The sequence below is a fragment of the Lingula anatina genome, chromosome 5 (assembly GCF_051362555.1).
Source record: "Lingula anatina isolate TDL-2025a chromosome 5, LinAna3.0, whole genome shotgun sequence".
Taxonomy (NCBI): Eukaryota; Metazoa; Brachiopoda; class Lingulata; order Lingulida; family Lingulidae; genus Lingula; species Lingula anatina.
Window position 1 is genome coordinate 17,462,632 of NC_141771.1, and position 12,402 is coordinate 17,475,033.

Consider the following 12,402-nt stretch of genomic DNA (forward strand, 5'->3'; position numbering starts at 1 on the left):
TCATGTTATCAGTGTTGCATATATGGTGAAAAAAGTGAAAAACAGCATAACTTCCCTAAAAAATGACCCGATCATGCTGATTTTCGAACTTGACCTGCGTATTATGAATATTCATCAGTTTTGTAAGTTTCAAGGGAAAAGGTAAAATGGTTTTCCACTTATCGTGTTATCGGTGCTGCATATATGCTGAAACAAGACAGCACTGTTCTGCAATGGGTTTATTTCCATTTTTAAAACACTTTTTTAACATAAAAAAAATAAACAGTTTTCTACCATTTGTATATGATCAACTAAGAAAATTGATGAGATGGGAAAAATATCAATAGAATAGTGTTAAATGTCCAATTTCCTCCATTCTGAGATAATGAATATAGTAGATGATTGAATCTGACAAACTGCAATGATATTTGTTTATTTCCATTTTTGACACTTTATAACATAATACACAATAACAAGTTTACCATCATTTTTACATAATCAACTAACAATGTTATTAAGATGCAGGAAATGTCAAACAAACACTTTTACGTATCTTATTAGTTCAATAATGAGACTGTTAACATGCCTAACAATTGAATCTGAGGAAATAAGAAAAAACAGCATAACTTCTAAAAGAATGGCCCGATTATGCTGATTTTGGAACTCAACCTGCGTTTTAGTTAGTTTGACTACTCCTGTGAGTATAATGACAATTGGCCTATCTGTTTTTCTTATATTGTGTTATTAGCGTTGCATATATGTTGAAAGAAGTGAAAAAACAGCATAACTTCCCTAAAAATGGCCCGATCATGATTTTCGAACTTTACCTGCGTATTATGAATATTCATCAGTTCTGTAAGTTTCAAGCCAAAAGGTAAAATGGTTTTCCATTTATGGTGTTATCGGTGCTGCATATATGCTGAAAAAAGAGAAAAAATAGCCTAAATTCACTAAAAATGACCCAATCACGCTGATTTTCGAACTTGACCTGCGTATTATAAATATTCATCAGATCTGTAAGTTTCAAGCCAAAAAGTAAAATGGTTTTCCACTTATTGTGTTATCGGTGCTGTATATATGCTGAAAAAAGTGAAAAAACAGCATAAATTCCCTATAAGTGACCCGATCATGCTGATTTTCGAACTTGACCTGCGTATTATGAATATTCATCAGTTCTGTAAGTTTCAAGCCAAAAGGTAAAATGGTTTTCCACTTATCGTGTTATCGGTGCTGCATATATGCTGAAAAAAGTGAAAAAACAGCATAAATTCCTTATAAGTGACCCGATCATGCTGATTTTCGAACTTGACCTGCGTATTATGAATATTCATCAGTTCCGTAAGTTTCAAGCCAAAAGAAAAAACAGTTTTCCACTTATCGTGTTATCGGTAAAAGTGCACGGCGACGGCGACGGCGGCGGCGACGGCGACGACAGACGCAGATGATGGCTATATGTACAGACACATCTGTGTCTGTACATAAAAACTCTTAAAAGTATTACAACAATTTTGATTAATTTAAAAGGACCATATTCAGAGACAACGCTCCATTTGAGACCATTCCATCTTCAAATTATTGGACATCTCCCAACAATATGATGACCCAAAGGACAGTCATAACACTTAAACTGTGTACTGAATTTTTAAGTAACAATATCTAGGATTAACAAAAAAAACCATTATTTCTGGCTCTGTCACTCTTCATCTTCTGCGTTAAGATCGAAGTTCAATCTTGTTGTTGCCCGTTCCGAGTCCAGCTCGTAGCTTGTTGGTTGGAGGAATTTAGGACAGCACTGAAAAATAAAATAGTCATTTATGTCAATTCTGTAAAATATGTACTAACTGTAGTTGTATAATATATGATTAGGTTTCAATTATAGATAAGCATACGTCTTTAATGTCTTATAATATTTTAAAGGTTATAGCCTTTACGTAAAAATGTTCTAGAAGCAATTGAGGAAAAAAATCCTCCATGATGTTGATTGGTACAGGTTGGACATTAAGAAGGACGGCATAAATTCAAAAATAGAAATAAATCTGAAGTTAATAACATTTACAATTATCTTGTTTGATCCGTCATTGAGTTTTTTTAATATAAAGAAGATGAGGATCCAGATGCATGATTAAAGCCACCTTTACTCTTTAAAACCAATCTCACCTGTACATTCAACAACTGTTTCAATCCTAATATCACCAGACAAAACCACACCTGTGGAGAGAAAGATGTCATTGACTGAAATGACATAATTATCAAAACACGTATACCTATACCTTTACAGGGAAAAGGCATCACTGAAAGTGCATGTCAAAACTGATAATTATATAAGAAACTGCTTGTATCTTTATTATGTCAATATTTCACATTTCACATACAAATGGCTGGCACAATTTTGTAGCCTATAGGTTGTTCACAGATATCCTTTCACTTAATCTTTAAAGGAATCAGACCGTTTTCACTATGTTATATTTTATCATCATAATATCAAATGATTATATTATAAATTGCTATTGAATTATTAAATGTATTTTGGGCATCTTCTGTTCTCATTACATTTATATTTCATAGGTGTTTTCAGGCATTTGATGAGTATTGAATATTCAATTAATGGACATATATATGCCTCTCTCTCTCTCTCTCTCTCTCTCTCTCTCTCTCACACACACACACACACACACACACACACTTTAAACTTACCAAATATCCTACGAACCCCATGTATATGAATATCCCCACTGCAATGGCCAGATATATGGCCCAGTGGTTGGGAAGTTCAGATATATAGGAAGACACAAAAAACAGGTTGATACAGATTACCAGGAGGGCTAATAGAGCTGTGAACACTTGCATTGGCCTGAAACAGAAAAAGAAGGAAATATTTTTCATTTAAATAATTAAGAAATGCTTAAATTTAATATGTACTTTCTAACTCTAAATGTTAAACAACATTTAATATACTAAGATTAAAATTAAAATCAAATCAATGGTAACATTATAGTGAACGGCATTCAATGAAATAATTAAGAAATGCTTTAATTTAGGTACTTTTTAGCTTTAAATGTTGAACAACATTTAATAATTTAAGATTAAATTAATATCAAATTCACAGTTACAATATAGTGAACAGCAGAGGCTATGAACCGAAATTGCCCACCTTCCATTTTTAAATTCACCCATCACGGCATCCGAGCTGGTGAATGTGAGGATTGGAATGAGAGCAAAAGGGAGCTGCAGACTCATCAGAACGTTGAGGAAGTCGTTCATCCCTGTCAATTGCTCGATACCCTCGAATGCTGCCAGGAGCACTGTGGGAAGAATGGCTATGGACCGCGTCAGCAGAACCCGCTGCCAGCGTTTCCATTTCAGATTTAGAAAACCCTGCAATCGAGAGTGCAGGTAAATTATCATAGATAAAAGTTGACCTTTAAATCATAATTACATTCATCCGTACACATCATAAACACCCTTACTATGAGAAAGCTTTTCATGTAATTAAGAAACAAAATTATGAACAAATGTAAATTGGCTTTGTGATAGAGAAACTTGACATAGGACTATTTTTTAATAAATCCATACTATTACACATACAAAACATTTAAACAGTCATATTGAATTTTAAATTAATGGGAAATTGGTTTTTATTAAAAATAGAGTCTAATTCCCCATTAATTTTTTTAAGAGTACAATTATATCTGCCTGCCTGTCTGTCTGTCTGTCTGTCTTTCTGTTTGTCTATCAATTATAAGCCAGTACCAGCTGTGACTTACCTCCATGGCAAACTGCCCGGCATACGTCCCCGTCATTGTAGAAGACTGTCCCGCAGCCAAAATTCCCACAGCCCAAATATACATGGCTGCTGGTCCAAATGTACAGCCAAGAAATACACCCTGGAATGCAACAGTAGAGAATAAGTGAAAATATCTTAGCGTGAAATATTCATATGAAAGTAGAGGAAGTCCCCTATATGTAAAAAACCTGAATTTTATCTGTTTTGAATCTTTAAAATTACAACTTTGATAGAATAACACTGCTTAACTTGGACTAGCTCAGAACAAATGTAAAATACTTACTCCTCTGTATATGTCAACCTCTGGATAACTTGTCTAAAAAAAATTTAACATATTAATATTTTTTATCTTTGGTGATTCCTCACAAATAAGTTTTTTCTCTCAAAATAAAGAGTCTAGATAAGAAGGACATTGGGCAGATTGCTTTACATGTTAATATTTAATGTTCAAATGAGTCTCACTTAACACTTGCTTAATCAATAAATTCATAACAAATCATGCTATAATTTTCAGAACAAACCAATAGGACACTATCATTACTGTTATTGAAAGCCAGTGTTATATAGGAATAAACTGAAATTGAGCCGATTTACAATAAAACTTACATTGCTACTAGTATTGAACACGTGGGAGTGGGGGTTGTCATGAGCAATGCAACCTTGGTACTGGAAATTTGAAAAGAGATATTTCTGTTAATATGAAAATAATGCAGATATCAACATATGCAATCATCAACTTGATCTGATTTTAAAATCTTTCTATTGTCATATACAGCCTCAATCATTTGTCTTCTTGAAATCAATGTTAACTTTCAGTCACAGTAACTGCCGACAACCAGACAGCAAAGATATGCGTACATCAGTAGGTTTACGAAGATTTACAAAACTTGTGAATATATTCTCTATCCAGATTTGGGGTAAAAAACTTAAACTTTCCTTTATTCAACTAAAACTATATAATAAAGTAAGCACTAGGTTAAAAATCTCCTTTGCCAGAGTAAGCCTATACACAAAACATTTCTTCTTAAATAACTTACAATGTCTTGAGCAGTCCTTCCATAAAAACCCTCAGCAAACACTGATGTCACAAACACATTGATGAGGAAAGAAACGAAGAGGGCCACCCCTGCTTCTATGAAATAGTACATGTTGGCCTCCCGGACATTTTCTCTCTTTGACCTATCTATATCTCTAGACTGAAAATGAAATGGACACTCTCAATCCTTTTAAATAGTACATCATGTTTTCTATCAGGGTCATTTGAATTCTGTTATACAGTTGTAATAATATAAATATTTATAATTACATTATATCATAATAAATGCATGTATATCTTTCAGCTCTTACGGAGCATAACCACAGCTTCTGTTATGTATTCGGTCAAAAACATAGCATACCAGCAAATCATATTTTTCAACAATATTCCATTTTGAATCAAAAATCAGAATTTGACTTCTTGTCTGACAAAATGAATCAGTGGCATCTATCAAAGTGTTCGTATCTGCATATAACTGCAGTACACCTGTACACAATGACATACATGTGCATGTACACGTCACCATTTGTGTGCACGCACCTTCGTGCATTTTATACGGAGCACAACAATCTCTTTCTTACCTTGACCAGAGCCGAGTGTAGGTATATATTATGTGGCATAATAATGGCGCCCACAATGCCCACTCCCTGTAGTATCTGCTTGGTACCACATCCCTCACAGTTTGGGTAGAACATCCCTTTTAATACCTGGACCTGGTCTGGGGCAACCACCACGTACTGAGGAAACAAAAAAGATCACTACTTGAGGAACAGAGAGGAGATACCACCTCCGGGCATTGTACCACCAGCTGGAGTAAGTGCTTTTGTATGGAAAACCACTGAGAGCTTGTCAAGCACAAAACTGGACTTGGTGTCCCCTTCACGCAGACCAGGGTACTAAGGATAAAGATTATTCTATTCTTTATCTCTACATTTTATCTTTTTATTTATAATTTAAACAAGTACTTACAGAGATGAGCCAGATGAAAAGTTTGTAGCACCGAAAAAAAAAAAAAAAATTGCAAAATTTGATTTCCCCAAACTCACCTCATATCCAAAACTAACCGCCATGATTAGAATAAGGAAACCAAAGAACACCTCCAGTTTCCGCAGGCCATATTTGTCCAGAAGGAGGAAAGTAAAAGTGTCCACTATGGTTATTAACACTCCTGCCCATAATTTTATACTGAAACAAAATTTTTAAACACCATCATTATAGATCATCACCCATAAACCAGTCTATTGTAAGGTACCATACCATAGCATGTAAGTTAACTTAGTATTTTGCAACTCCAAGTACAACAATTAATATAGGGATGGAATTATATTAACAAGGCAGCAAAGCTGTCAAATGTACAGACAAAAAACAGAAAATAAAGATGCAAAAAAGGTCATTTTGTCAATTTTGATGCAATAATAAATAATGCTTATAATAGCACTGTCAGTCAACACTGAATTTTAATCTTGCACAACAGGTAACATGGTCAATAACAGGAGCGGACCCAGAGATATTTTCTGACAGTATTACAAAGTATCTATGTTGATCCATCCTCCATTTTGATGGTCTTCCAACAGAAAAAAATAGATACCAGTCAATATAAACTTAATAACCTGACTGTCTTCCGGAAGACCCAGAAGATGGTCTCAATCCACCCCTTCAATAAGATTACAGTTTCAGGACCATGAGAGTTCAAATTCACATTATGAAAGTCTCAATATTTGAAAAATGATGACAGTGCATAAAATAATATTACATAATGTTTAAAGACATAAAAAACAATACAACTGCTTATGTAGAAATACAGAAAATGTGCAGAGCCCCAGGCAGATGAGAGCCTGCCTGGGGCTAAAAGTCACAAATGCAAGTGTTTGAGAAAAAATTATAAAGAAAAACAACAAAACTAGAAAAGCACTTTGAGAGTGCAGACCTCTGCCAAGGCAGCAATTGTTGATTATTATTGATAATTGATTGATTATTGATCCGGACCACCACCAAAAATTAATCATTGTCCTCTTTGGCCCACTTCCGACAGTTCCTGAAAATTTCTGCAAAATCAGTCCATAACTTTTTGTGTTATGTGGATGACAGACAAACAGGGGTGAAAATATAACCTCCTTGGCAGAGCTTGAGGTAAATATAATTCCAATGAAGCTGCTATTCAAACTTTTAATCTTCCAGTTTGATATATATATATATATATATATATATATATATATATATATATATATATATATATATATATTTAAAACTTATTTGCAATATTAAACAAAATTTACCTGCATAATTATCACTGCTTCCTTATTATTAATCTAGCAAAGAGCTTTACCTTTGGGAGTTTACAGGGAAATATCAACAAGTGTGCTTTACGTAATCTCATTTAATGGCCTATAAAGCAAATGACTTTATAACTCTGAAATTAATCTAGTGATACCCAAGGGTAATTTACAGACTGACCCACTCAAAGGTCTTCAGGCCCATAAGTCACACCTTAAGAAAAGCACAAAACCATAATGCCCAAAATAGGAGAATACCAATCCTGATGCAATAATACAGTATGTTTAACTGCACAGTCAACATCAACTTATGCACAACAGGTAACACAGACGAAAGTAAAAGCATAAGGCTTCAGGCCCATCAGAGTTCAAGTTTATACTTAGAAAGTGCCAGATTGAGAAAAATGAAAATTTCACAAAAAATGCATAAATACAATAAACATGATAATCCAATAGAGCTGGTTTTCTCATGAGCTGAAGGCCAATCCTAAAAATCGTACTTGTAAGTTTAAAATTATAATAAGTAGCACAGTTTTCTTTTCATAATGTTTGCAGTAGCAGTGCGAAAAGATTGTCAATTTTGATGTAACATTACATAATAAATTAGAGAATAATTATCATCAATTTTTGTTTATTGACTATAAATAGGATGGACATGTAGAAAATATGATTACCATTTGGCTTCATGTGTTTTCTTCTATTTTGATGCAACATTACATAATGCTTAACAGCATAATGACCATCGATTTTTAATAATAAAATATAAGTGTCATGGATTTTCACAAAATGTGACTAGCACGGGCCTTCAAGCCCGTGGAGGTTCTAAGTCGCACCTTGGAAATGTCAATATGTGAAAAATTAAATTTTCACAAAAAACTGTTTAATTGCCAGAAAAATTTACCAAACAGACTGCATTGCCTACTGAAGCTGTATTTTAGACCCATGTTTCTTTCCTGTAAGTTTGAGAACAGTAATTGACATGATTTTTGTTAAATGGTCATCATGGGAGCAGTGCCCAAAATAGGGGTTTCTTCAAATTTTGATGCAACATTACATAATGTTTAACAGCATAATGACCATCAATTTTTAATTATAAAATATTAGTATCACGGATATTCAGGAAATGTGACAAGCAAAGGTCGTCAGGATCATGGAACTTCAAAGTCACACCTTGAAAATGCCAATAAGTGAAAAATTAAATTTTCACAAAAAACTGTTTAATTGCCAGAAAAATTTACCAAACAGACTGCATTGCCTACTGGAGCTGTATTTTAGTCCCATGTTTCTTTCCTGTAAGTTTGAGAACAGTAAGTGACATGATTTTCCTTAAATGGTCATCTTGGGAGCAGTGCCCAAAATAGGGGTTTCTTCAAATTTTCATGCAATATTACATAATGTTTTACAGCATAATGACCATCAATTTTTAATTATAAAATATTAGTATCATGGTTATTCAGAAAATGTGACTAGCAAAAGCCTTCAGGCCCATGGAACTTCAAAGTCACATATTGAAAATGCCAAAATGTAAACAATACAGCACTGTTCTGAAATGGGTTTATTTCCATTTTTAACACTTTTTAAACATAAAACAAAATAAACAGTTTACTGCCATTTTTATATGACCAATGAAGAAAATTGATGAGATGGGAAAAGTATCAATGGAACAGTTTTAAATGCCCAACTTCCTCCATTCTGAGATTCTGAACATAGTGGATGAATGCATCTGACAAACTGCAATGATATGAGTTTATTTCCATTTTTGACACTTTATTACACAATACATGATAACAAGTTTACCATCATTTTTACAAAATCAACTAACAATGTTGTAAAGATGCAGGAAATGCCAAACAAACACATTTACGTATCTTATTAGTTCAATAATGAGACTGTTAACATGCCTAAGAATTGAATGTGAGGAAATGTGAAAAAACAGCATTACCTTTTAAAATAATGGACTGATTATGCTGATTTTCAAACTCAACCTGCGTTTTAGTAAGATTGGCCCCTCCTGTGAGTATAATGACAATTGGCCAATCTGTTTTTCTTATATTGTGTTATCAGTGTTGCATATATACTGAAAAAAGTGAAAAAAAAACAGCATAAATTCCCTATAAGTGACCCGATCGTGCTGATTTTCAAACTTGACCTGCGTATTATGAATATTTATCAGTTCTGTAAGTTTCAAGCCAAAGGGTAAAACAGCTCTTCATTTATTGTGTTATCAGTGTTGCAAAAATGCTGAAAAAAAGTGAAAAAATAGCCTAAATTCACTAAAAATGACCCAATCATGCTGATTTTCGAACTTGACCTGCGTATTATGAATATTCATCAGTTCTGTAGGTTTCAAGCCAAAAGGTCAAATGGTTTTCCATTTATGGTGTTATCGGTGCTGCATATATGCTGAAAAAAGAGAAAAAATAGCCTAAATTCACTAAAAATGACCCAATCACGCTGATTTTCGAACTTGACCTGCGTATTATGAATATTCATCAGTTCTGTAAGTTTCAAGCTAAAAGGTAAAATGGTTTTCCACTTATCGTGTTATCGGTGCTGCATATATGCTGAAAAAAGTGAAAAAACAGCATAAATTCCCTATAAGTGACCCGATCATGCTGATTTTCGAACTCGACCTGCGTATTATGAATATTCATCGGTACTGTAAGTTTCAAATCAAAAGGCAAAATGGTTTTCCACTTATCGTGTTATCGGTAAAAGTGCACGGCGACGGCGACGACGGCGACAGCGACGACGGCGACGGCGACGACAGACGCAGATGATGGCTATATGTACAGACACATCTGTGTCTGTACATAAAAATGGATGAATATTTTTTATTAATTAAAGGGATAATAACTCTTTGTATGAGATCTATATTTCACAATAAAAAACATTGTGAATAACTCATAGAAATATAATACATTCTTTTTTACCACAAAAACGGCAGTTATAGTTATTATTCTGATATCTGAGCTTGTCTTTAGACCATGTGACCTCCATTGATGGCTATACTCTGTTAAAATCTCTTAAGAGATTAGGAGATAAAATCTCTTACAAAAACCAAATTTTTTAGAAAAAAAAACCAGGGACTAACTCTGAATGTTATTGGTAAGTATGGGAAAATTGTTGTTTACTCCAGGAAAATTCATTTTTTGGCCGAAACAAAGAGTTATTATCCCTTTAAGCACAATCTAATGCTTACACTCCATTAGAAAGTAGATATATTGCAATTGCTGTCCCTATTACTTCTTGCATGTCAGATCCTACAACAAAATAGGAATGAATAAATGAAGCCTATCCCAATTCACAAAGACATTAAAATACTAAAAGGTAAATTAAAATGCCAAATCCTTTGATATGTTAGTGTACCAAATATTCATTTAAAAACAAAAGAAAGCAATCAAATGAAGAAAATCTTACTATTAACCCTGCACTTCTTAACAAATTAACCAAAAAAATTAATTAACAATATTAAAAATTTAAATTCAAATCAAAACCAAATCACCAATGAGTAGCAGAGATCACTAGCTGCAAACAAACCTCCATGGAAAGGATGAAGTCGTACTAATACAGTATACTTAAAGGGGAGGTCAGTTTCATCAATCTCGATAAAGACACCGTCACATCTAGCATATAGCACTAATGTATGAGAAAAATTAACCATATGCAGACAAATGCAAGGAGTTTGTTAGACTTGCTTTGATCTTGAGTATGCAGGCAAATGTTAATACATGTTCACACACCTGAAGGGAGATCAAACGTTTTCTGCATGTTCAAAAGCAATTTCATATGCTGCTTATATCTTCATTTTGATAGGTTGAAACACAGTGACTTCATACACTCAAAGTTGTGCCTATAATTGAAGTCACATACTATAAGTAATCATGTGCATCTCCTTATTCTAGATGTGACAGAGCCTAAACTCGGGGGTTATACTGAAAGTGAAAGTCAGCTTCCAAATCTGTTTCTCTGTAACTCAGGGTGCCTGCACCTACCTATAATGGCAATCTCCACCATGACCCACAGGATCACCCTGGGGATCTTAGGGTACTGCCTGTTACATACTTCTGCCAGGTGCATTCCCGACACCACCCCCAGTCTGGCCGCCAGCCTCTGTAGCAGCAGGCCCAGGATTGTGGCCCCTAGGAGCACCCATAATAACTGGAATAGTGGTTAAATTAGCTGTTATGCAACCCAAAATCCCAAAGATATGTTAATGAGGCTGTTCAGAATCACTAAGATTTATGGTTACATAAAATTATGGAAATGTATGAAAATTTGCTCAAAATATTCATAAGATTTTTTTTTTTGCATTATGGCAGACTAACGTGTCCTCACACAAGTTTTTTTCTTGTGGTTTTAGATTCATTAACTGATCAAGGTGATGCATGTTCCAGCAGTTAAATATGTTCAGAATAAATAACTTCTTTTAAGCAGATACACACCTTAAACTGTGCCTTGGCCCCTGACTGCAAATCTGACTCAATATTACCAGGGTCTAAGTAAGCAATACTCACCTTAAACTGTGCCTTGGCCCCTGACTGCAAATCTGACTCAATGTTGCCAGGGTCGTAAGCAATACTCACCTTAAACTGTGCCTTGGCCCCCGACTGCAGGTCAGACTCAATATTACCAGGGTCTAAGTAAGCAATACTCACCTTAAACTGTGCCTTGGCCCCTGACTGCAGGTCTGACTCAATATTGCCAGGGTCTAAGTAAGCAATACTCACCTTAAACTGTGCCTTGGCCCCTGACTGCAGATCAGACTCAATATTGCCAGGGTCTAAGTAAGCAATACTCACCTTAAACTGTGCCTTGGCCCCTGACTGCAGGTCTGACTCAATATTGCCAGGGTCTAAGTAAGCAATACTCACCTTAAACTGTGCCTTGGCCCCTGACTGCAGGTCTGACTCAATATTGCCAGGGTCTAAGTAAGCAATACTCATCAACCACCCGGGACCTGTAAATGCCCACAGCTTCCTGAAGCTGAACTTGTACTGGAGGAAAGAAAAGTTACACTTAAATGTTTAAAAATCAGGAATACAGCACTGATAACATTAATAGTGTAGACAGCATATAGTGTAGATATCAACATACCTGCATTTTATTATGGTGATTTGTAAATTGCAGTTTATCCTTTTTGACACTGGACTCACTTTGTTTTTAGGTATTCAATGCTTTACTTCAAATCTGTAATTTACCAGTTTTTACCAATACTGAGGTTAATGCAATGTTGTCTGGACAACTCTTATTGTCTGACCACTAGATGTACTACTATATTACAGAGTTGACAGAACTCATCTAAGACACTGATACTTATTTATTAATGA

General features: G+C 34.5%; 1 protein-coding gene across 1 annotated transcript in view; it reads right to left on the reverse strand.

Annotated features, from left to right (window-relative positions):
- Nucleotides 1–1,672: 1,672 nt before the first annotated feature.
- LOC106165454 (natural resistance-associated macrophage protein 2) overlaps nt 1,673–12,402 on the reverse strand; it is a 19,307-nt gene continuing 8,577 nt past the window's right edge. The window contains exons 5-17 of the mRNA XM_087014065.1: nt 11,947–12,069; nt 11,068–11,233; nt 10,275–10,335; nt 5,846–5,984; nt 5,381–5,536; nt 4,801–4,959; nt 4,370–4,429; nt 4,047–4,079; nt 3,744–3,863; nt 3,131–3,354; nt 2,674–2,830; nt 2,137–2,187; nt 1,673–1,771 (exon numbers count right to left, since the gene is read on the reverse strand). Of these exons, the coding sequence (XP_086870191.1) occupies nt 1,673–1,771; nt 2,137–2,187; nt 2,674–2,830; nt 3,131–3,354; nt 3,744–3,863; nt 4,047–4,079; nt 4,370–4,429; nt 4,801–4,959; nt 5,381–5,536; nt 5,846–5,984; nt 10,275–10,335; nt 11,068–11,233; nt 11,947–12,069 (1,548 nt within the window). The remainder of the gene's footprint in view (nt 1,772–2,136; nt 2,188–2,673; nt 2,831–3,130; nt 3,355–3,743; nt 3,864–4,046; nt 4,080–4,369; nt 4,430–4,800; nt 4,960–5,380; nt 5,537–5,845; nt 5,985–10,274; nt 10,336–11,067; nt 11,234–11,946; nt 12,070–12,402) is intronic.